General features: G+C 37.5%; 1 protein-coding gene across 4 annotated transcripts; it reads right to left on the reverse strand.

Annotated features, from left to right (window-relative positions):
* Positions 1 to 17,045: 17,045 nt before the first annotated feature.
* On the reverse strand, positions 17,046 to 24,476 carry LOC145579111 (uncharacterized). 4 transcript variants are annotated; one of them, XM_081636382.1, is made up of 9 exons: positions 24,260 to 24,476; positions 24,127 to 24,167; positions 21,862 to 22,163; positions 20,062 to 20,275; positions 19,107 to 19,952; positions 18,896 to 18,997; positions 18,698 to 18,808; positions 18,215 to 18,595; positions 17,046 to 17,326 (listed from the first exon to the last, which is right to left on the reverse strand). In XM_081636382.1, the coding sequence occupies exons 5-9, from the start codon at positions 19,203 to 19,205 to the stop codon at positions 17,273 to 17,275; spliced, it is 747 nt and encodes a 248-aa protein (XP_081492508.1). In that variant the 5' UTR covers positions 19,206 to 19,952; positions 20,062 to 20,275; positions 21,862 to 22,163; positions 24,127 to 24,167; positions 24,260 to 24,476; the 3' UTR covers positions 17,046 to 17,272. The 4 variants fall into 4 exon arrangements, 3 of the variants coding, with proteins under 3 accessions (XP_081492508.1, XP_081492509.1, XP_081492507.1); XM_081636383.1 differs by having other exon boundaries at positions 18,698 to 18,802; positions 21,862 to 22,217; XM_081636381.1 differs by having other exon boundaries at positions 21,862 to 22,217.
* Positions 24,477 to 26,334: the final 1,858 nt, after the last annotated feature.

Consider the following 26,334-nt stretch of genomic DNA (forward strand, 5'->3'; position numbering starts at 1 on the left):
TGACCTTACTGAATAATTAGCTTTCTAATTACTTCGAACCCTCTATCGGAATAATACACTTGTTCGAAGGACACCATTCCTTTCAATCTCCCACTTGTCCTCTAAGACAAGTGTGCTTTTAGTGTATAACTTTTATTCTTATGTCACTTAATGTCTCTTCATGAACTATAAGGTAAGATAATTCGTCATCCTCGTTTAGGAGTGTTTCTCGAAATTCGAGTTTGAGTGTCAATAAATAGATGATTTCAAAAATCCATCCGAGCACGACCATGCATTTTCACAGTCTCTCTCTCCAAGAGGCCTTGTAAACAACAAAGACATGTTCCCTATTGTTAGTTGGGGGACATTCCAAGTCTTGTAATGTCAGCTACTCTTACTAAGAGGACCTAGCTGCCCGAGTGTTGCCGTTATAATCTCTATGTATGGCAGACGTTTGACTAACATCAAATCGAACTAGTACTCAAACAAGAGAACTCACAATGCTCATGGTCGAGGAAAGAGGTTCCGAAAGCCATAATGAGAAGTATACTTATGACGATTTATAAATCTCTTAAAGTATTCTCATAGGTCGATCTAGTATGGTTCTAAACCAATACCTATGCAAATGATTTATGACAATCATGTCCTTGTAACACAAGAAACGGTGCTATAAATCAAACTACATACTAATCTCAAGCGGTCATTAATCGTCCATCATTTAAAGGACCTCGATTAGGGATAATTTTTTATTTTAATATTCAATGTTCACTTAATAGGTGTTTCTTATCCAAGACTAGTTTTGATACCTATCAATAATAAGCATAAGTAATTGCTCAAGAATCAAGCACAAAAGCAATTATCTCAAAATAGAAACAAGTAAGAGACCAAATCATGAGATGGCTATATATGAACAAAATGCAATTAATATAGAATCATGAATTTGAAGCAATTAAGCATGGATTAATGGAAAAAATGAACATAAGAGACCAAATCATGAATCAAATTGAGAAAATAACTCAAACATTGAATTATCAAAGCAATAAAACCATCATAAAGAATACCCATGAGAGAGAAAATGACCAACAATGGTGAATAAAAAAATCAAGCAAGGTATACAAAATCATCATGAAATTAAATTTATCATCCAATAACATCATTCAACACAAATTACAAGGTAAAAGGACCAACAATGGAGTTCTACCATGAAAGCAAAAACAAGGTTTCAAGCTTGAACAATGAGGAAGAAGATGACTAGAAAATAAGAAATTGTACCTCAATGAAGCCTTGAATTACTTGTAAATTGCCAAAAATGAAGATTTAAGAAAAAATAGAACATCCAAAGACAAGATTCAAGCACTAAATCAAAACATAAAAATTTCGAAAATAACCCCAATTTTCGAATTTTCAAGTTCGAATTTTTGGAATTTTTTTGTTTTGGAAGGGATTTGATTATGCTTTGATGTAATTTGTGAAGAAATGATTATGAAAGATGAGTAATGGTGTGAATTTTCAAAGATTTAGAAGTGTTGAAGATAGAAAAATGAATGAGTAAGGGGAAATCGGGGAGAGAGAATGGAGAAATAAGGTTGGTGCGTGTTGGGGTAATAAGGGGGGGGGGTGCTGAACGCACTAGCGCCAGGCGACGGTGCGTGCGTGTAGGCGACAGTGCGTGCGCACCGGGAGACAGCAGGGGGGGTCAAAAACAGCCCAAAATTGCTGCCTACCTGGTGCGTGCGCACCAGGTAGGGGCTGGGGTTGTTAAAAAAAACAGGCCAAAATTGCTGCCCTTGTGGTGCACGCGTGCAGGGTGTGGTGCGTGCGCACTAAGGGGGTACGGGGATGGTTCAAAAACCGTCAAATTTTGTCAAAGTTAGTGAAAATTTTCTGACCCCTTTGGTGCGCGCGTGCAACCTATGGTGCGCGTGCACCAAGCAAGAATATTTCGGCCATGAATATACTCTCGTGTTTGCATAGTGAGATATTTGAAAGTGCATTCGAAAAAGAGTAGAAAATCAATAAAAATGCAACTATGAGAGCATATGACCCCAACAAGCTTTCCACCTAAACTTATCCAAACCTCGAGAAAGCTTGAAATAACACCAAAATTGTTGGAAATTTTATCCGAACCAATCTCATGGTACCTAAAATCAAGAAAACAAGCAAAAATAAAGAGAAATAAGAAAAATCTCAAGGATAAAAGAAATATAGAAAAATGTAAAATTAGAAAAAAAAGGTTAGAAAACCGGGTTGCCTCCCGGGTAGCGCTTGTTTAACGTCATAGCTCGACGTCCTCCACCAATTAAGGTGCTTGTCAGAAAAGCAATGAGTGAACAAGGCCAACAAAAGCACCGTCGAAATACTTCTTGAGACGATGGCCATTGACCTTAAATGGAGAAGAAGAATTCATCATTAAGACCTGTACAACACCACTTGGAAAAATATTCTTAACCAAATAGGGACCGCTCCATCTTGACATGAGCTTGCCGGGAAACAACTTCATTTTTGAATTGTAGAGAAGAACCTTATCGCCAACACAAAAATCTTTCTTCTCTATAAGCTTGTCATGTGTTTCCTTGGAACGAGCTTTATACACACTAGCACAATCATAAGCATCAAACCAAAGCTCCTCTAACTCATGAAGATCTAACCACCTTTTCTCCTCCGCACTTGCCAAGTCAAAGTTTATCTTCTTGATTTCCCACAAAGCACGGTGTTCAATTTCAACCGGGAGATGCATGACTTGTCGTAGACTAGGCGGTATGGAGTGGTACCTATGGGGGTCTTAAAAGTCGTTCGATAGCCCCAAAGAGCATCATCCAACTTATCCGACCAATCCTTTCGATTTCTCGCAACCGTCTTTTCAAGGATAAGTTTGATTTGACGATTAGAGACTTCCACTTGACCGCTCGATTAGGGATGATATGGGAGGCCGAATCTTTGATTGATCCCATGCTTTCTCAACATCTTTTGAAAGGCAGGGTGAATAAAATGAGAACCGTTGTCGCTTATCACCGCCTTTGGTACCCCAAATCTTGGAAAGATTATCTTCTTAAACAACTTCATAACCACCTTGTGGTCATTAGTTGGGGAGGCAATGGTCTCAACCCACTTAGACACGTAATCGACCGCCACAAGAATATATTGATTTCCGAAAGATGAGGGAATGGTCCTATAAAATCAATACCCCACACATCAAACACTTCCAACTCAAGTATGGGTTGTTGAGGCATTTCATTTCTCTTAGAGATGTTCCCAACGCTTTGACATCGGTCACATGTCTTGACAAAGCCCCATGAATCCTTAAAGAGATGTGGCCACCATAATCCGCATTGAAGGACCTTAGTGGCGGCCTTAGAGACACCCATATGGCCCCCGCTTGGATCCGAATGGCACATTTTCAAAACACTAGGCATTTTTTCGTTTGGCACACAACATCTAAGTAAGCCATCGACCCCTCGCTTGTATAAGATGGGATCACCCCATACATAATGCCTTGCCTCTCTCTTGAGCTTCTTTCTTTGATTCTTAGAAAAGGAAGGAGGAAACTCCCCACATGCAAGAAAGTTCACTAAATCGGCAAACCGTGGGAGCTCCTTTGCTTCAATAGCATACAAGAAATCCTCAAGCATCCTATCCTCAATTAGAGAACCATCATCATGAGTTTGAGAATCTTCTAAACGAGAAAGATGATCCGCCACAACATTTTCCGCTCCTCTTTTATCCCTAATCTCAATGTCAAAGGTTTGGAGCTCAAGAACCCACCGAATCAACCTTGGCTTAGACTCGTTCTTGGCAAAAAGATACTTGAGAGCCGCATGATCCGTGAAAACAATGGTTTTGGAACCAAATAGATAACAACATAACTTCTCAAAAGCATGAACTATAGCCAAAAATTCCTTCTCCGTTGTAGTGTAATTCCGTTGAGCTCCATTTAGAGTCTTGGACATATAATAGATCACATGAATTTTCTTGTCCACTCTTTGATCCAAGACACCTCCTATTGCCGAATCACTTTTATCACACATCAACTCAAATGGTAAATCCCATCTTGGAGCTTGAACAATAGGAGTAGAGATTAGAGCTTTCTTCAACTTATTAAATTCCTCCAAACACTTATCATCAAACACAAACTCGGCATCTTTTTGAAGAAGATCATGAAGGGGCTTTGCAATGAGCGAGAAATCCATGATGAATCTTCTATAAAACCCGGCATGCCCTAAGAAAGATCTCACTCCATTTACGTTCCCCGGAGGTGGAAGCTTTTCAATGACTTCAATTTTAGCTTTATCAACCTCTATCCCCTTATGAGAGATCTTGTGGCCAAGGACTATGCCTTCCTCCACCATGAAGGGACATTTCTCCCGATTCAAAACCAAGTTCACCTTGCAAGACATTTTTCAAGGTTGTCAAGGCATGTCTCAAATGAAACACCTCCTACGGAGCAGTCGTCCATAAAAACCTCCATCTCCTCTTCCAACATATCTCCAAATATACTCATCATGCATCTTTGAAATGTCGCGGGAGCATTGCAAAGGCCGAATGGCATTCTCCTATGAGCAAATGTACCATATGAACAAGTGAAGTTTGTTTTCTCTTGGTCATCCGGGTGGATAGGGATTTGGAAAAATCCCGAATAACCATCAAGAAAACAATAGAACTTGTTCCTTGTTAGTCTTTCAAGCATTTGATCAATAAAAGGAAAGGGGAAATAATCTTTCTTTGTTGATGTGTTTAGACGTCTATAGTCTATACACATCCTCCATCCCGTGACCGTCCTCGTCGGAATGAGCTCACCTTTCTCATTCTCAACGACGGTCATACCTCCCTTCTTTGGGACAACGTGAACGGGAGAAACCCACCTAGAACTAGAAATGGGGAATATGATTCCCGCATCCAAAAGTTTGGTGATTTCCTTTTTCACTACCTCTCCCATTTGGGGGTGTAGCATTCGTTGCCTCTCAATAGAAGGTAAAGCACCCTCCTCAAGAGTTATGTGATGTGTACATAAAGCGGGGCTTATACCTTTGAGGTCATCAATGGTATAACCCAAAGCACTTCGGTGCTTTTTCAAAACACCACACAACTTTTGAGCTTGATGCTCACTCAAAGAAGAGCTAACAATCACGGGAAAAGTGGAGTTGGGTTCCAAAAATTCATACCTAAGGTGTGATGGAAGAGGTTTGAGCTCAACCATTGGAGCACCTTTACCTTCCTTCGATGTTGCCACTTGAAATGCTCCTTGGCTAGAAATGCTCAAACACATTTGCTCTTCAACATCCTCAAAGCTTCCATTGAGGAAATCTTCATACAAACCCATCTCCTTGTTTGGAGTACCTATCTTTTCCTTATTCAACAAAACATTCTCAAGAGCATCGTTAGAAGTGAGCAATTGCTCATGCATAGAAGACACAACATGATCGAGAGAATCAATTAACATACAATTTTCTAAAGAAGAACTTGGATACTTCATGCTATCATTCAAATCAAATTCTATCACTTCATCCCCTACTTTTGAGCGAAATTTTAGCACTTTTCACATCTATCAAAGCACCCGATGTAGCAAGGAATGGTCTCCCTAGAATGATAGGAATACTAGCATCTTCGTCCATCTCAAGCACCACAAAGTCCACCGGAATAACAAATAATGCTAGGTCTGCGCGCACGCACCCTTGTGCCGCGCGCGCGCACCCCTGTGCTATGCACTAGGCTTTGGCTCCTTCGCTTGCTTGATCAAACTCCGCGCTACCGAGCATCCCCATCATCAGTGCACTCGAGATGATGCCCGCGAACATGGCAGTCCCAATATGAGCAAATTGACTTGATTATTCACCTACAAAACACAAATAAAACAAAGAGAGAAAGCGTAGCAATGTAAAACTAAAACTAAAATTATGAATTATCAACTAAAAATATGAAAAACTAGTAAAAACCAATCGAAAACTAAAGTGAATTATAAAAATAGAAAATCAAATAAAACTAAGAGAATTATATGAAAATGATGAAAGAAAATAAAGAAAATGAACCTAAATCTTATTCTTTTGAGCGCCATACACAATGCTCATCAATATGCTATGAGATTTCAGTTTCAAGCATCTAGCAATGAGGCCGAGAATGAAGCCTTTCTGGCTGACCTAAGAATGCGTAAGGCGGCCGAGGCAACAGAAATTGATGCTAGTTCTGACTCCCAGCTGATAGTCAGCTAGGCGAATGGTGACTACAAAGCCAGGGAGCTGGCCATGATGAAATATCTTCAGATGGTGAAAGATGAGGCCGATGATCTAGAACATTTCACCCTACAACAATTTCTTCGTCCAGAAAATCATAGGAAGCCCCGGTCAAATAAATGATAAAGGATTACAACGCTATCACGCGGATGATCTGGGAGGCTATTCATCCGGGCTCTGACTACAAAACATGGCAGGCCAAGTTTGATGAGGCCAACGATGAGTTCAATGCCCAGCTCCTGAAGCAAGATGAGGAAGAAGGGACCAATGATGCTGAGGCGTCCGCCTCTATAGAGGACTCGACCTCCAGGGATGATGATCAGGAGGAGGGGGAGGAAAAGGAAACAGATGGGCAGCCGCCTAAGGGAAACAAGGAGGATGCGGCTGCCAACACTGAAAACCCCACTCTTGATACTTAAGTTTTCTGTCTTTTCTACGACATAATGGCCATTTGTTATTATTTCCAGCCTGCGTGTCGTGTACTTCTATGTATTTACCAACCAAGGGCTCGGGTTAATTAACAATTATTGCAGGTTATCTAATCTTCCCTAGGGCCAAACAAATTTATAAACACTTAAAAAACCTAAATACGAGTATAGAGGTAAGTCAAGGGTTGAACCCAAAGGAACGGTAATGTTCAAGCACTCTCAATTATGCACCTAAGCTAGGTCGAAGTCGAAGGTGAAGAAGGAACACTAACAACTAACAAACAAACAACTAAACAAATAAAACACTAGGAACGAGGATCAACAAGTAATAATGACAATTGCAACAACTTAGGAAGATCATGAATATCAAAGGTTGTGAAGACTAATGATAAGAGCTATCAATTAGAATCAAAGAGCTGTCTCCTAATCGTTAAGCTAGGGTTCACTATGAATAACAAACTAAGAGAATCACAATCCAAACCAATCGATAGTTGCAATTCTTAAATCAATTGGTCGTGTCATTAGCAATTACAATGCAATCAAGCATAATTCTCAAGGCCTAATCGAATTACACACATGCAAACCTTCATTAATCAATTTAATCTCAACAATCAATCAACACAATTCCCAAATTAATCATAATCAATCAATTATACAAGTTTCACCCAATTCCTAGCCAAACAACTACTCAAGAAACAAACAATCAACTAAAGAAATCAAGAATCAACAAAATATCAAGAACAAATACACTAATCAAGAATCAAACATCAAAATCAGACCAAACAAACATGAAATTTAAACAAAGCAATAAAGAGGAGAGGGTGAGAAATCCTCATTTATTGATAATGGAGATCTTCAATACAATTGTCATCTTGAATCTTCAATCTCTCAAATAACCATTGAAATCCCTCACTTTCTCTCTCTAAAACTACTCCTAAACTATCCCTAAAACTAGAGAGAAAAGCTCTCAACCTAAGCTAAAAATATGAGAGAGAAATTCTAAGCTAGTCTAAAGTTGTTCAAAAATAGAAAGGTCGCAAGTATATATAGCAAAGAAAAACAAAATGGACGGAGAGTGTACGCGTCGTTCGAAGTGCGCCTACATTAAGTATGTGGTGAATATGCTTGGCACTCATAGGAAGTGGGAATTGACATATACGATTAGGGACAAATCAAATTAAGGAGCCGCCAACAAGTTTTTAAGGAACTTGTAAACCGTTCACGGATCATTTAAGGCAATCATGATTAAGGGACAACAAAAGGCAACAACGATTGACCCGTGTAGGTTACACCCCATTCATAATCCATGAGATTACTAACTCCATATGGTTCGGAACCATGAAAGGAGGATCGGGGATGATGGTACGAAGTGAGTCATGGAGTCACATTCACCCGTATTGGCCTCTACTCGATTCTTATAGTGAAAAGTGATCCTGCGATCTCAGAGGCATACAAACAAATATTCAATTCGTTCTAACCTATCATTTGGCTAAATTGGTTGAATATTGATGCACCACGTTATTCTAAAATATTAGTGATCATTTGATTTAATAACAAGATTAAAAAGGAACCTAAACTGGTTGTCCAAATTATCTTATTAGGCGTGATTTTCAATTACATATTCCCTTTAAACATGCAATATTGTGATCAATAAATATATTCCCTTTAAACATTAATATTGGAAGCAATTTAACAATAAATTGTTAGTCAAATCAAACATAAATTAACCTAATCATGATACTAGCAATATAAAAATAAAATAAATAATTAAATTAATTAATTACTTAATTACTCACATTCCGCGCGTTCCTTTAAATTGCTACATCATGAATAAATTGTTAGTAACTTTAATAAAAATATAAATCAAATGGAAATTAAATTAAATAAATGTAGAGTTTATTTGGTCCAAACCCTCAGTTAATTCTTCCTTTTCACGCCTTGGTTTAAGGACATAACCTCGGGTCAAGTATGGATTCCTTGGAGTGCTTAAGGGAATAATGATGTAATTAGAAATATAGGTTTAAGGCTTAGAATATGAGAGAGGGAGAAGAGAATAATTTTTTTGGTGTAGAAGAGAGGAAGAGAGAATGATTTGGTGGCCCAACCTACAGAAATTAGGGGGGTATTTATAAGGAAAATGAGCAGAGGGAACACACGGAACCCTAAAAAGATAAAAACCCTAAAAAAGGTTGTCGTGACATGTCAGCAGTATGCCGCGACACAGCAAGAAATGCCGTGACACGGTATACTTTAGTGTGACCTGGGGTACTTTGGTGTGACGTGGGAAAGATTTGACCTACAGAAGATAAAGCGCTTGAAGTCTGACACACGGGGAAAACACGAGAATTTTCCATGTAACGGCATGAGCACCATGACAGGGAAAAATATGTCGTGACGCGGCAAATTTTCCCGTGGCGCGGCATATGATGCCGTGACGCGGTGGCCTTTGTTTCCATTTTTACGTCCAGATTCATTAGCGAGTGAGATAACGCGGAAAAAAACACAGAAAAAGCAGCGTGACACGTTGAAAATTACCGTGTCACGGCACCAGAAACCGGGCCACATCAGACTTTGCCATGACACGGCGCTTTTACACTGTGCGCGGTAATTCCAGTTTTTTACACATTATTAAAACTATGATAACTATTGATCCGTAACTCAAAATAAGGCATATAATATATCATTTGAAAGCTTATCAAGTCTACTTTCCATTCCAATTAGAATCAGGTAAAAATCATTTGTAGACTTTATGATATGTCCATTTCAGTGAAAGGGTGTCGGTTTTGGGCCGAGTTTAGTATTTTGCTCATATCTTCTTCGTTTTAAATCAAAATTGGGCTTATGATATATTTTTGGAAAGCTTATTTCAAGTCCTATCCAACCAATTAATAATTGGATCAAAATTATAGGGGAACAAAATCAGTTTCTCTCGGTTTTGTGATGTGGACACGAAAATAGGAAAACAAGTTATGGTTTAGGGAAATGAGCTAGGAAATGGATTGGTTTATGAAATGTATTGAATGGAAACATGGATTTAAGAACTCTAAAGATTAAATACTCAACCCGACCAATAATTGCGGTGAAAGGTTGTTCATCATCAGGTCTGGTTTCAGGGAGACATTTTTAGGTGTCTACAGAAAGCAACGGTGTGCACGCGCAACAAGCCCGTGCGCACGCACAGAGGGTTCTGCGCGCACGCACATGGGGGTCAACGCGCATGCACCCCTGCTGCATCCTTGCGGCGCGCGCAGCTCCTCTTGCTTGCTCGTAGATCCTTGTGCGAAGCTATGCTCCTAGCGCTCTTGTGCATCCCTATCAACGGCGCTCTCGTGATGATGCCCGCGAGGAGGACAGCCCTTGATCTTCACATATTTGAGTGTTGACCTAGAATCGATGAGAGCGCAATCGTGAAAGCACGGCAAATAAAACTTTGAAACTTCACCTAAAAAACACTAGTAGAATAAACGTAATGGCAAGCGGTTCAAACCCCCTAATGGCAAGCGGTTTTGAACCGCATGGGATTAGGGGGCTTGCCATTAGCCATTTAAATGGCAAGCGGTTCAGAACCGCTTGCCATTACTAGAGAAAGGGCAGCGGTTTTGGCGCCAAACCGCTGCCCATTATGGGTATAAAAAATTAAAAAAAAAAATAAATTTTTTTTTTGGGTTTTTTCCACAAAAATTGAAATATAAACCAAACATATGTAAAAACATTAATACTTTTATTAATTATTTGTTGTAATATTACATTTACATTAAAAAAAATTGATTCAACTAATAAAATTAATACAAATAATATTCCTCAAAAAAAAAATTAATACAAATAATAAAAAAAAAAAAAAAAAAAACTCATGTTCCAGATCAGACTTCCAGCCACGACCACCAACACCACCGTCCAGCACCGCCACCCACCACGACCCCCACGAGCAGCCACCACCATCAGAACCCCAACTAACCCTCACCGAAACCCACCAAAACCCACCACGACCCCCCACCACCCCTCACCATGTTGCTGCTCTCGTTCCACCAGCAGCCACCACCGACGCGCACCACCGATTAAACCACCTGCACATACAATCAAAATGAGATCTGAAATTAAGTTTTAAAAAAAAAATCTGAAATTTTAAATCTATTCGAAACACGCACAATACACACACATCACCCACAAAATCGAAATTAAAATCCGAAATTAAAATTATAATTAAAATCCCAAATTAAAATTAAAATCCCAAATTTTTTCACCTAAAAATCCTAAATCAAACCCACAAAATTGAAATTAAAATCGAAATTAAAATTAAAATTAAAAATTTTCACCCAAAAATCCGAAATCAAACCCATAAATTCGAAATCAAAATTAAAATTATAATTTGTCACCCAAAAATCCGAAATCAAACCCACGAAAATCGAAATTAAAATCGAAAATTAGAATTAAAATTAAAAATTTTCACCCAAACATTTGAAATCAAACCCACGAAAGTCGAAATCAAACCCACAAAATTGAAATCAAAATTAAAATTAAAATTGAAACTCACGAAAATCAAACCCAAACCCAAGTTGATGTGGGGTCTGAGAGAGGAGAGGGGAGAGAAAAGTTGGTGGTGCTCGGTGGGTGTCAAGTCGTCGATGTTGCTGTTGGTGTTGCGGGCTGATGATGCTCGGTGGGTGTTGGATGCTTGGTGGGCGTTGACCGGTGGTTGTAGTGGAGAAAGAGAAGGAGATGAAGAGAGGAGAGGAAGTGATCGAAAATGGAGAGGAGAGAGGATAGATAAGGAGGCGTGAGAAATGAGGGGAGAGGAGAGAGAAGAAAGAGCCTGAGGGGAGGAGAGAGAAGGGGGCGTGAGAAATGAGGGGAGGCAGGAGAGAGAAGAAGAGGCGTGAAAATAAGAGAGGAGAAATGAGGAACGCGCATTTAGGGTTTTTTAAGCAAATGGCAAGCGGTTCAATGTCCAAACCGCTTGCCATTTACATTTTGGCAAGCGGTTTGCGCCAAAACCGCTTGCCAATCAATATTAGAGGTTTTTATAAAAAAAATTGGCTAAATGGCAAGCGGATTTTTAAAACCGCTTGCCATTTGGGGCTTCCCATTACTTATTTTCTACTAGTGAAAATTCAAGTAAAAATAAGGGAGAAAGAAAAATGAATTGAAACTAAACTAAAATAGCAAAATAAGAACAAAAATCATCAAAAACTCATAAAAGTAAATGAAAAACCAAAATGAGTTATAAGAAAATTATATGAAAATAATGAAAGAAAATATAGAAAATGAACCTAAATCTTATTCTTTTGAGCGCCATAAATGACGCTCATTAGGGACGGCTGGTTTAATTAATGAATCACCTGGTTATATGACCGGTTTCTATCATATTGATTTTGTTTTTGCCTTAAAATTTTTAAAGCTTTCGAATTTGATTGGAATGCATAGATTTAAGCTAAGTATTTAACTTGCTTGTATACTATGCGATTGTTTGCAGTATCAGATGTCTTTGCCCTTGGCCGGATGTTCGCTTGGTTTCAAGGGTGAATTGATTAACTTGGACATTATTGATACTTAATAGAGTATGATTGGTTTCTAAGTTAATCAATCACTATAGTGATTGCCCCAAACTAACTGGACAGTCGGCCATCTTGAGCAGACGAGTAAGTGCTAGGAATATCCGGCCATAGGCCTTGATGAGTTGTTTATAATGATACTTTAATCTGTTAATTCTTCGGACTTATAATTATTTAAAAATAATCTATCTGCATGCATTGCCTCAGAGTAGTAACATGCGGTGACGTATATATGTTGGAGCCTCTAAAATGAAATAGTGGCCGCTTCCCACCTACATTAGATCAGATGAGAAGCTAAGCTTTTTAGGTTTCAAATTAGATTAAGTCAAAAAGCTTTGAGCGTTATCTTAATTTAGATAGTCGGTAGCACCGTTTGTTTTTTGGTTTATAGAGCAAGGTACCACCCAAATGGGAGATGCTCTCTTCGACGAATTTGAAAGGAATGGTGTCCTTCGAACAAGTGTATTATTCTGATAGCGGGTTCGGAATTATTAAAAAGCTAATATATTCAGTAAGGTCAAGTGATCGGAATGCCTGGGTGGAGGCCGCTTCCGATCAGTAATATTAATATAATTAATATTACAGCTTAATCTTGACTGAACCCTTCGGGTCACACCTAAGCAAATATATGCGAACCAACTCGACGAATAAATTCGGAAGAAATTAATTCGTCGCCTGAGTGTTAAATATTTAGACGTCGGTAATTCGAGCTTAGAGCGTCGAAACCGATCGTCGGATGTCGAGTCTAAAATGATAAAAGACGAGACGCGCAAAATAATAATAAATCGACCATATTCCCGAAAATATCCCTAGCATCGGTGTGCCCCGAGCATCCGAATGCTAGGGGCAAGACGAGCTAGCACACCGTGCTAGCAGCCCCGACCAGCCGCGGCTAGGCACAACAGCAGCCGCGCCGTGCCACGGCATCAGCCGCACCAAACCGCAGCAGCTGGTGCGGGCTGGGCTCGGGCCAGGTGCGGGCTGGCTGCGGGCCGGGCTCGGGCTTGGCTCGTGGCTTGGCTCGGGTCATAGGGCCATGAATAAGGGGAAGCTTGGAATATGGGAGTAAGTGGGTGAGGACATGTGGCACAAGGAGAGTATTGAGTGGGCAGCAAGTATGGTCCCCTACTCTCCATGTGGTCCTCACTAACCCATCTCACATGGTAATGCCACTTGTAGATTTATTATTAGTTTGTAATTTTAATTTAACTTAGATTTAAATTAATTTGTGTAATTTCAAGATCCCACATTGATGGGATAGAAATTCCCACTCATACTTTCCTCTATAAATACCAACCTTGGGATTTGGAGTAAAGTGCTTGAGTGGGAGTTAAAAAGAGAATTCCATAATATTTGGGAAAACTCTTAAACTCACATAACACTCGGGTTTGGGTCGGACCTTGCTAATCCCAAGGTAGTAGACCTTAAAGTTGTGTTCGCCCATTTGTGGGTGGATACCGTCGGAGGCGCGGCGCTTGACGTGCTAGTAGCTTTCAAGTAAGAGCCCCGGGTTTTGGGCGAAGCTCCCTTCGAGGGTAAGATTCGTTATCTTTTCTTTGTGAATATTTATTAATTCTTTGTGATTTTAATTGTTGCGAGTGGTTCCTCGGGAAGGGGTTGTTTCCGCGGCGAGTCGGACTCACCAAACCCCAACAGAATTCACCCAAATGGGTGTCGCCGGTTGTCATACTCATGTTTGAGAAGACGGTCGTACTCATGTTGGAGCAGACGGTAGGTTGTTTTAGATTATATTCGGCCGTTGGCCTCATTAACTCGTCTTTGTAACGAGGATTCAGCTGCTGAGTTTTTTAACTCAGCTTGTATTAGTTAAGTGAATGCAAGCCGTCTGCAAATTGTGCAGGCAGTGCCCTTATACTAAGCAATAGATAAGCAGGATTGAAAACAAAAATCTATTTTTTCATTGATTAAGCTTTTCATTCAAAAATTTACAAAATTTCAGAAGTAGTTCTTTTTCAAGTTATCCACATTCCAAGTTTTGGCTAGCTATTTGTCGTCTGTTGTGTCCAAACGTTAGGTTCCGCCTCTTAATTCTTCATAGATTCGGTAGGGGCCTTCCCAATTAGGGGTTAGCTTTCCTTATTCATTCGCCCTGCCGACTGCCTCCATTTATGTAACACAAATTCCCCTACATTTAAGGGTCGCTTGTGTACTCTCTTGTTGAAGGCTCTAGTCATTCTCAGATGGTAGATTTCATGTTGTAGGGCAGCATTGCCCCTACGCTCGGAAAGTGACTCCAATGCTAGCCGCATAGCCTCCCAATTTGCCTCTTCGTCATATAACATGACTCGAAGAGTCGGCTCATAGTGTTTAATGGGCAAAACGGCCTCTGTGCCGTAAACCATGACAAATGGGGCTCTCCAGTTGCCCCTTTTACTGTTGTTCTGATGGCCTATAGGACATGAGGTAGCTCATCTGCCCATACGCCGCCAGCTCTTTCAATTTTCTTTTTTATGCTGTCTGAGGTTAGCTTGTTGAAGGCTTGGAGCTAGCCGTTTTCTTGGGGTAGGCCAACTGATGCAAAACTGTGTGAGATCCCTTGATCTCCCAACCAAGTCTTGAGGTGAGGCGTCTCAAACTGAGGACCATTGTCAAAAACATAGACATAGGCGCCCTAAACCGGGTGATGAAGTTCTTCCCTATGAAGGAGATGACGTCCTTTGTCTTGATGTTTTTGACCGCCTTTGCCTCCACCCATTTGGTGAAGTAGTCCACGGCAACAAGAATGTACCGTCGTCCGCTTGATGTCGGAGTATACGACCCAAGAATGTCCATACCCCATTTGGCGAATGGTACCGGGCTATGTATGGCCGTTAGATCCGAGTGCTGGACGGTGTATCAATTTGCCAAATTTTAGGCACTTATCACATTACTTTACCAAAGCCATGGCATCTTCCTCAAGGGTGGGCCTGAAGTATCCCTATCGCCTGGCCCTTTCTGCTAGAGACCTGCCACCTATATGTGAGGCCCGCATGCAAGTCCTCCAGAATCTCCCGCCCTTTTTATAGGGTGGTGCATTTCAAGTGGGGTTGTAGAAACCCTTTCTTAAAAAGCTCTCCTTTGTGAATCTCAAAGTTGGCCGCACGCTTTTTCAGTGCGGCTACATCTAGAGCTAAGTCTAGCAGCGTGTCGTCTAGCAAATATGCCCGAATGTTATCCATCCAAGTAGAGGTTCGGTCAAGTACTCCAATGGGATCTTCTTCAATGCTTCGCTTTTCCATAACTTCGCAGAAGACTGACCGAGGTGTACCGCATGAGACAGATGATGCCAACTTAGAGAGAGCATCCGCCTTATTGTTTTCAGATCGAGGCACTTAACTCAGATTAAATTCTTCAAGTGTCCTGGCTTTAGCTTTGACCGGCTGCAAATATTTGATCATAGCCGGATGAGTGGCCTCATAGTAACCATGGTATTGGCTAACGACCAACTGAGAATCAGAGCAAGCTTTAATTTTAGTCACCCCTGCCGCCTTGCACATGCGGATACCAACTAGCAGGGCTTCGTATTCTACCTATTATTCGAGGCGTAGAACTTGAACTGTAGTGCATACTCGTACTTATCTCCTTTAGGAGACTGATATAAAACCCCTGCACCACAGCCGTTCATAGTGCAGCTCCCGTCCACATACACTTTCCAAACCTGATTGGTATGATCTGAGATAGACCGGGAGCTCGGTGCCGTCTCTGTCAGCAAGGAGAACAACACTTAGAACATGATCTGAGATAGCCAAGTACATATAGAGCATCTCTTTGGGCAGAGGGCTAACTAGCCTTGGCAAAGAGTGAAAATGTTGCTTTAACTTTTGGAAGGTCGCCTTAGCATCATCCCCCCATTCAAACATATCCTTCTTCCTGATTGCTTGGAAGAAGTAACGGCATTTGTCGCTTGACAGACTAAGGAATCTTCCCAGGGCCGCGGGGCAACCTGTTAATTTCTACACTTCTTTAACAGTGCGGGGTGACTTCATGTCAATGTCCGCCTATATTTTCTCAGTGTTGGCCTCTATCCCCTCTGGTCAATCAGGAATTTGAGAAACTTCCCAGACTTAACACCAAAGACACACTTCTAGGATTGAGCATGACCTTGTGCTGCCTGAGTATGGTGAATGTTCCGCCTGCTGCTTCTTCAGAGGTCAGCAAGATGATCCGCCTGTTGCTTGGATTTGACTATCATGTCATCGATGTACGCCTCTACATTCCTCCCAATTTGATTAATGAAGACGGTATTAATAATTCGTTAAAAAAGGAGCAGGTGCGTTCTTCAAGCCAAACGGTATCACTGTATAATAGAATAACTCTTGATCAGTGACGAATGCCGTCTCCTCTTGATCCTTTTCCACAGGGGAATCTGATGAAAGTCTGAGTAGACGTCCATGAAACTCACACTACAACAAAATAAAGCAAAGGGAACAATGAAAAACCATTGCCTAATATTAAAAAAGTGTTGCCTTGTACCTAAGGCAACACATATAAGGCATAGTTTATGGCCCCGTTGTCCATTCATAAGGCAACACTTTTTAGTTCAAAGGCAACAATTTTAAAAGCTAAGGTAAAATAATACCTAAGGCAACAGTTTTACAAAGGCAACAAATAGTAAATGTTGCCACCGTAAGAGATAATTCAAAATTGTTACATTATGTCATAATATGCAACATCCTTTTCACTTGTTGTATTTGCTAGCAATAATATGTAAGTGTTGCCAATTATTTTAGAGACAACACTTGAAAAACTGTTATATATAATTGAATAACTAGAATGAAGTGGCTATTTTTTTTTTCCGATTGTAATACATTTCCATTAATATTGAAAGAGTGAAAATGTGTAGTATTCTTGAGAATTTGTTATATAAGAAAAATGCTGATCATTAATATATATAAAATGCAGTATCAACATGTTTTCAACAACAAATCCATCTCAATAACCTATTGTTTCATAATATGTTAAATGTTATAATATTGGTCTAGCTAATAAATATAAGAAAAAATAATATCCAAACAAGAAATAACAATAGACATGTTAAAGCAAATTCAAATTGAACAATGATGTCACATTCTTCTTCTTCTTCTTCTTCTTCTTACACCCTGCCATCCTCATCTTCATCTAGTTCATCCTCCATACTATTCACTCCCTGTAAATTTTTCTTAAAAAAAGTTAGAAATTAATATACTTTGTATTTCGAATGCCCTAATGTAAATACATAACAATGACATGATGAACATAACAAAAAAGAAAGGTATAAAATAATGGATACAAACGCTTGAATGATTTTGTTATAGTGAGAGATAACGAAACTTAATGTGAGAATCCTATATAATAGCATTAGCTCTTAAAATAATGTATGGTGGCACGGCAAAACATATATTCCGTAAAGTAGCACTCTACTCTTTATTAGTAATACATATAGTAACCTTATTAAGTTAATCTTATGACTAACCCATAATTAATAAACACCTAATTACTAGAAAATGATAAGCATATCAAACACAATTCAAGTAGAAACTAGTTCTCAGCAGTAGCATACTAGTATTGTTCAGAATCTACTATTTATTCAGCAAATTTTTTATTTTTTTTATACAACTGACCTAAATTTCCCTTAGCAAAATGTTTGCAAAAGCAAAAATGGAAATTTAACTAGCTTGAATTATAACCAACATAAATTTAATAACAACAATTTCTGACAATTAATAGCACAAAGTTACTAGGCTAGCTAATTAAGGCATATATTAATGCTGATATTTTGAAGCATTTTTTAAATTAATGTGCAACACTAAGAAAGCTCAGCAAACAAACATATAAGGTACTAGACCTATCAATAAACAGTAATGGTAGGGTATTCGAAATTTAATGAGTTTTTTGTGAAAGGAAGATGACTTCTAAAGTGTCTTTAGCTACCATGGAGAATTTCCCAACTTAGTTATATCTCTCAAATGCAACAAAAAAACAGAGAAAAAAAAATAAACACCTTACTCACTATCTACCTCTACTTTCCGTAATATAAAAATCAAAAGGTTTGTACCTTGGATGTGGAAGCCGAAGAATGAAGTACGAACTTTTCTGCCGTATTACCATCCTTCTCACATTGATTATCAAGAAATAAAGAGCCAAACATGCTTAGATCAAAAGACATTTGAGGATTTTGTTGTTGAAGTTGAGAAATGATAGAGCTAAGACCATTTGCTATCTCCCTTCTATCTTGTTGCCTTTTATCCTCGTAATCTTTTTGTAGAGCTTTAACCTCGTGAGCATGCTTCTCTTCAACTTCCTTCATCAAAGCCTTCTGTTTTAATTGAGTTGATGAAACACCCCTTCCATAAAAATTTAATGGAGACTTTTTCTTGTTATTAGAACCAATAAAAGTTGAAATCACACTATCAACATCCTTCTCTGAATCTAATTCCTGAAGTTCATCTTAGATTGTTATAAAGGGAAAGGAAAAAAATTAGCATTGACAAAAATAAATGCAAAAAAGTTAACTACATGAAATGGGAATGAATCTTACAATCAATTTGTTCCTTAAGTCACTAGGCTTTCGCTTTTTTAGCTTTTCCTTGCGTGTTGCTATGAACATTTGAGCTAATGTAGGATTTTGTGTTGTTTTATTATCCTTTTTCTATACAAGAGTGATGAGTGTCAATCATTATAACAAGGAAATAAACCAATAATAAGAGTGACAAGAAAAGAAAACAAACAAACTCACCCACTTATATTGAACCCTAGCAAAACTCTTTGGTCCTGAAGTACGCATAATATTCTTTTCCTTTCTAACTAATCGATTTGCTTTATTTTGCATACATCGTTCCTAACAAATTAAGACGGTGAACTAAATAAATAAATTTTTCCTTAAGACAAGAAATATACATTCGTTATGAAGAGAGGGGAATATAAGAGACTTGTATAGATGTAAATACCTCATATTTGTCATCATTCCAAATCTTTAACAAATCCTTGAACATTGTTTTTGGCACTCGTTTTGCTCGTTTCATCATCCTTTTTTTTATCATTGTCATATTTATGAAAGTGTACTCTTTTCAAATAACATTTGTATCGTCTCCAAGCAGCGCCAATGGTTTGCAAAACCCATTTTTTGGCCTCAACTAAGACAATATAATGTCTCTACACAATTCCAAAAAAAAGTAAGTTATACCAAAGTTCAACAACATATAAAAGAAACACAAGTGTTGCACACATGCAGCCAGGAAGAAGCACCAGGCATGCAGCATCACCCAGCCGCAGTAGGCCTGCAGCTGCCCCTGCCAGCCTTAGTAGATCAGTAGCAATAATGACAGTTAGGGGTTTAATTTTTTTTTTTTTAAAATAAGATATACCACTAAAGAAAGTTAAACATGAGACTCTAACACATTATACAGTGAACTAAAGTTAAAGCTCTAGAATTCGACTAAGCTTAGAGAAAGTATGAGTAACTCACCAAGAGATGGTAGGAGGGACAAAATAACACAACGTAAGCAATTATAAAACATTTCTATCATATTTGTTTAATAAACTCAACAAGACATAATCCCAGTGTTCATCTTTCTTCTCGTTCCTTAGTATGGGCCAATTCTTGACAGTCAATGGTAGGATATTTGCTTTTCGAGCTATTGTTCCTAAGAAACTAGTGAACCCATTGCATGTTTTGTCATCAGGACCAACAGGTTGTCCATGCTCATTCAAGGTAATTTCCAAGCGTTCTTCTTCGTTGCGTCCATGAACGTTGTAGCACATAGTGGGTCCTCTTCTAGGGTTATCCTTTTCACCTAACATGAGCAAAGAAATTCAAAAGTAAAAAAAATAAAAAATAAAAAATAATGATTGATCGTGCATAAAGGTAAACATTTTAAAATACAAAAACGAAAGAGAGCTTGCCATTTTCTTTATCATTCTAATTTTGATTTAAGTGTTCGAATTCAGATCCTAGTGTTTCACCAGGTTCTCTTCTGGTTAAACATTGTTGCTGTGATGTATGATTAGGGATAGATAAGCCACCATGTGAACAAGCCAAATCAACTTTCTGCCGGCGTTTCTTAAAAGTCAAAGCTATTGCCACTGCTTTTCGAGTCAGAGCTTTCATTTTGCGAATCTGCAAATGTGAACAAACAAGGAAAAGAAAGTTATACAATACTCTAATATATGTATATATATGTACAAACATTATAAATAATAATGTCTAATTAAAAAAAAAAAAGTTTCACACTTCATATCCCTAGTCAAATTTATAACAATTAAATGATCATAGACCACACATTCATTATATAGTTAAATTTATAACAATTAAATGATCATAGACCACACATTCATTATAGCATTTATAAGCAATAAAACATAATGTCTAATTAAGCATGTGCTTCACGTAGCCTTGGGAATTGTGTTCTTCAGTGTTTTAGACACCATACTGACATAAGAGGCCACATTGATATGATCTTTAGGTATATGAGCATACAAGGAAAATACAGACAAAGACTAGGAAATTAGCACAATGCTTATGCAATTTCACACTTTTGTAAATGACACGACAAACCATCCAATTATATTCGATATTGAAGCAATCATTAGTGACTAATTAAAACCAGGACATCATTGTAAAAAAACTTACATTACAGTATAGCTCAATCATGAAACATCCAATCTAAATTGAAACCTGTACAGATTGTGTCTCATCCACAGCACACAGGTCTAACTGCTTAAAACGCAGAGCAGAAATCTTGTTCAAAGAGAAGATTTTGGCAGCAGATTGCAGAACAAGGGGAGATTAAGCTGATACATGCTTGTAAACTTAGAACCCAAAATGTTTCACTTACACAAAACTAGACCTAAAATGATAAAATCATGACTTAATGCCCCTAACTATGTGTGTTTGTGTCTTAGAAACATGAAACAAAGGTTTCTACTCATTAATAGGATTAATAACAGTGACATTAGTTGATTTTGTAAAACTCGGATAAAAAATGCTTTATGTATGTATGCAAAATATAACCCAAATTGATCGAACAATGATTATATACCCCTTGCTATCAGAGTTAGTGTTCTAGAAACATGAAACTAAAGTTATTACTCATAGATTGGACTAATAATAGTGTCTTAGAAACATGAACAATGATTAAGTTTCTAGTTTTACATTCTGATACACTTATAACTTGATATGGTTCATTACTCTAGATTAATACCACACAAACAAGCACAAGTATACATAATCACACACGCAAAATCATACCTTCACTGCCATGTCACATCGCCGGGGGGGGGGGGGGGTAGCAACTCAGCATTAGAGTAGTAGAATTGGTGTTTCAACAGCCGCAAAGCAATAGGCAACAATAAGATCATAAAGCTGTAGCAGTACACCAAGACATCAATAAAGAGAGCTAGAGGTCAGGGCAGTAGGGGTATAGCAGCATCCTATGTACTGTTAACATAATCATAGGGAACTAACAAATCTGTAGAGAACTGACAAATTTGCTACCAATACGTGTTCAGTGTTGATAGCAAAGCAGAACATTCAAACATCAATCATATCCCTAGTTGCATACTTCCATGAGATAATAGTGTTCCATTCTTAATTTCAAACCCACATATATGTAGCAGCAGAACACATTTTGATGCATACAGAATTTACATGTGTAAAGATAAGAGACATGCTTATTGATAAATGTATAGCACAGAAACAACTACCTTCCATTGAATAGAATTGGACTTTTCTTTACTGTTAGACTGTGGAACGGGTAACTCTTCATCGGTGGAATCAAGCTCATGCTCCATATCTTGGTTAGGCCTATAGAGCTCATCGTCTCTCGAAACCTTTTTCTTTTTATTCTTACTTTGATTGGCTCTATTATTTTGAACTCGCGCCATCAGTGACTTAGCCTGTTCTTTTAAACCTTATGCTTCCATTCTTGTCAAATTTTTTTTAATCGTTTCCACTCTGAGCCTCTCATATTCTTCCATTCTTGGTTCATGAGTTTGACGCTCATCACCTGAACCTCTTATAGCTCCAAGCTTAGTGGATTTTTTCTTTGTCATAGTTGGAGCTAATTAATTTTGAAAATGAATACAATTATACCGAAGAAAAAAATCATATTTATATAAGCACTCATAAAGCAACCAAACAATAGCTATATGCATATTGACCAACGTAAAAAAAACAAGGGATAAAAAAACATGAATATCACATTCCAATTCCAGATAAGAATCAATTAAGAAATCATTGAAGAATTAATGTAGTTTCGGTAATGAGAGAAAAATTATGTAAAAGACCCAATATCCAGACCATAGTTACAGGTTTACACCAAGAGGAATCATATCAAGGGAAGGCCCAAGAGGGAAAGCACAAACAACACTCAGCAGGGCCAACAGGGCATTAAAGCACAACAGGACAAATGTTAATAATTCTTTACTCAAGGAGGGAGTTGAGCAAGGTGAAATTGGAGTTGCAGAGATGATTCTTCAATAAAATAGTGACAAAATGCTTTAATGTTAGATTTATTTGTAAAATTGTAAGCTTGAGTATATATAGGAATTAAGGCAGTAGTAGTCATTATGTTTGCATTGTGAGGAATTTCGTAAAAGAGATTGTTAACCAGAAGTTAACCATCATTGAAACTGACTCAAGTTGTCAAGTTGTCAAGTTATCCCTTATTGCTAGAGTTAATTAAAAAGACTCAAGCTTTTCTTACATTGTTATTAGGAAAAATTAACATAAATAATCCCAACTATTAACCACCTTCTCATTTTAATCCCAACAAAACTTTAACTCAAAATAATCCTAACTATTGACTAACCCTTCTCATATTAGTCTCCATGTTTAGATAACCTATTAAACCGGTTAAAAACATGATATGTCACTTTAAGATTGATTTGTTTTTAAAATAATAACCTTTTTCCCTAACCTCTGTCCCTTCCCTATTTTCCTGCTCTCCATAGTCCATAATATACTCTAAAAAACTGCTTTACACCAACAAAAATCGTTTATCTCCTTGAATTAACAGCAAAACACTAATCCCCATTACAAAAAAAGAAAAAAAAAGTCAAGCAGCGGAGTTGGAGATAGCAATGTCACGGTGAAGTTGCCATTAAAGGTTAGCCGGAGAAAAAAGAATCAAACCCTTTTCAATTTTCTTTTCGATCAAATTAGGCTGGGAAATAGAAATGAACAAAAATCATATACTTTTGCTCCCAATAACACAATTTAGGAGTTGTTAAATCCTAAATTAATCCTTAAATTCAAATCAAAATTGCAAAACAATCCAAAACTCGTGAATTGCACCTTCACAACTTAAATAGTAGAACAAATATACAAATTTGGAGTTAAAATTTTGCAGACATTCAATTTTGAAGAAGCATAGGAGAAACAGGACAGGGGGATTAAGTTGCATACGAAATCACATTGTAGACTTCTAGATTACATGGAAATTGGGAATACTATTGTTTTGTTTGTAGTTGTGCAATAAAGCATATGTTTGGTATCATCATATAATTTCTTGGTGTAAACTGAACATAGTGGAACTATTCCGCAGATTTTTGTTAGTATCATCTTGTAACTTATAGGATTAGATTGAAGATATCAGTAAGTAGAGGAAGAAACATAGACAAGTCTGACAAGTCTACTCAACTAGAATATTTATAATTTGGTATTCTTCATAGTTTTTGAAAATTTATAATTTTATTTATCAAATACCAAAATATTCATCATAAATTAAAAAAATCTAATTAATAGGATAATCACCGCAAGCAACAACCAGAAGTTAGAAAATTCCCAATAATTCAATCAATCATAAAAGGGGCAATGATTACAGCTAACCCAGAAACATAACCAAAAAAAATACGACATAATTAAGACAACCCAGAAGATATTACATCTAAAAATCAGATCCAACATCAAATTAGCCAGTTATAAAGATTAAATTCACTTGAGATATAAAAGGGGCAATGATTACTTACAAATGAAATTCAGAAACCAACTTCGGCCGCATCAAACCAATCTTAAAAGCCAAGCAAGCAGTGTGAGTAGAGAGCAAAACAACTATTTAATTATGAAATCAGTAAAATCACCATACTCTTAATTAACTCTCACCTGAGTAGAAACGCAGGAGGTGAGTAACCGATTGAGGGATATAATGATTTTTAAGGTGATGAGTGTGCTGAATAATGAGATCAACAACTGAAAATTGGAATAACTGCTGATTCATAATGGAAAATTTTTGGAGCCAAAAGTAATTCACCATTTCGCGGGCGACGTTGAGGAAGTTGAGCTGTTGAGGAGGATTTTATTTTATTTTATTTTATTTTTTTTTTTTTTGGGGGGGGGGGGGGGGGGGGGGGGGTGGGGAAATAAATGTTGAGAAGAATCCCTCTTGTTCTTTCTAGCTTTTTCTGTACGTAGCTTACTTTCTTTAGCTTACTTGGGAATAAACTAGGGGATCTTACTTTGGTGGGATTAAAAAATATCTTAATGAAACAAAGTTGTAATGTGATATGACAAATAAATTAAAATGTCTTAAAATTGGTTGTAACTTGCTAGTTTGTACCATTTGACTGTTAATGTAGTGATTAAAACTACACTTGGTACAGAGAACCCGTGTTCGATCCCCCGTAATAATAATTCGGAGGGGATTAGAACCTAACCACCCAAAACTGATCCCCGAATCCAGATTAGCCCAAAGGGTGAACCGAGTAGAACACCAAAAAAAACTGTTAGTTTGTGGATGGTAATCTATTATTGGGATAAATATTAAAGGTTTGTAAGTAAAATTAACTATAATATCCTTATAAAAATATTTCATTGGCTATTTACATTAAAATCTTATCGGCTTCAAATTTACCCAAGAAATATAAAAGCTATCCTAAATTGGCAAAAAATTACCTTACTGAACTATTTTAAGCTTCTCGAAAGCATATTTAATTTTATGTAAGCTTATGTGAGCTTGTTTTTCGTAAAATAAGCGGAATAAAGGCAAACATAATAAAGTCTTGTTTGTAATAATGTTTGACGAAGTTTTATACAAATGTAATATTTATTCGAAATCAACAAAAAATGTATCAAGGAGACCCAAAGTCAACTAATAAGAAATAGACCCACCCAAATCCGTGATGAACCTAATACTCCAATTTGAGCATTAATTAAAAGGGTAACCTTGACCATTATGATTTATGACAATTTTTTTCTTAACTAGGGGATCCTACGCGCGCGATGTGCGCGGTATAGGTAGTGTTTCAAGTTGAGTTATTGCAGTTAGTCTTAATACCTTATGCATGTTTGTATATATTTTATTATAACTATTTGTACATATGCGATTAATATGTTGAATGTCATGTTTCTTAGCAATGCTCAAAACTTTAGCAAATTACTGTAGAATTGGTGAAGGAGTTGTATAAAGTATTGAGCTCTAGACATGGAAATGTTGCTATATTTAAAGCACAGATTGAAATGGTTCAATGAGCAGGACATCACATGTCTATATTTTTCTTGTATTCATATAAGATACCAATACACCTCACTTTAAGTTTTAATCGGTTAAAGTTATGATCGTAATAATTACAGTAAATGTCATTTAACAATGATTGCCTTGTAAATAATTTATTTTACAGAGTAAATTAATATTATAAGTCATTAATTTATTTTGTTAAAGTTACAAAAATAATGAAGTTATTTTCTTGAATCGGTAAAAAATGCAGTGGACAAAATGGACCAACCTCAAAAACTAATGGTCTGTTCTCATACGATTATTTTCAGTTCAGTACAGTTCAGCTCTAATAAGTTCAGTTCAGTTCAGTTCAATTCAGTTCAGCTCTTAATTTTCTTCTCTCATAAAATATTCATTTCAGTTCAGTTAAGTTCAGCTCTAATAAGTTCAATTCAGTTCAGTTCAGTTCACATATCTTAATGCTTTCGGAATCAACGAACATAGTGTGTCCTAAGTCGGTAGCAAGATCAGAAGGCTCCAAGAGCCCTGGATAAAGATTGAAATCTTGAACTAATCAAAACTCTCGTTCAAATCAGTTCAGCTCAGTTTAGTCAATGAGAATAGACCCTAAGTTAAGTGGAGAAATAAGGTCCAAGGATCAATAACAGTAGATGTTGAGTGATTGACTGTGTGAAATTGTCAATCAAGTTCATCCCCAATTCAAATTTCTACCAAGCTAGTCTTC

This window comes from Chenopodium album, chromosome 14 (assembly GCF_948465745.1).
Source record: "Chenopodium album chromosome 14, dcCheAlbu1.1, whole genome shotgun sequence".
Classification (NCBI taxonomy): Eukaryota; Viridiplantae; Streptophyta; class Magnoliopsida; order Caryophyllales; family Amaranthaceae; genus Chenopodium; species Chenopodium album.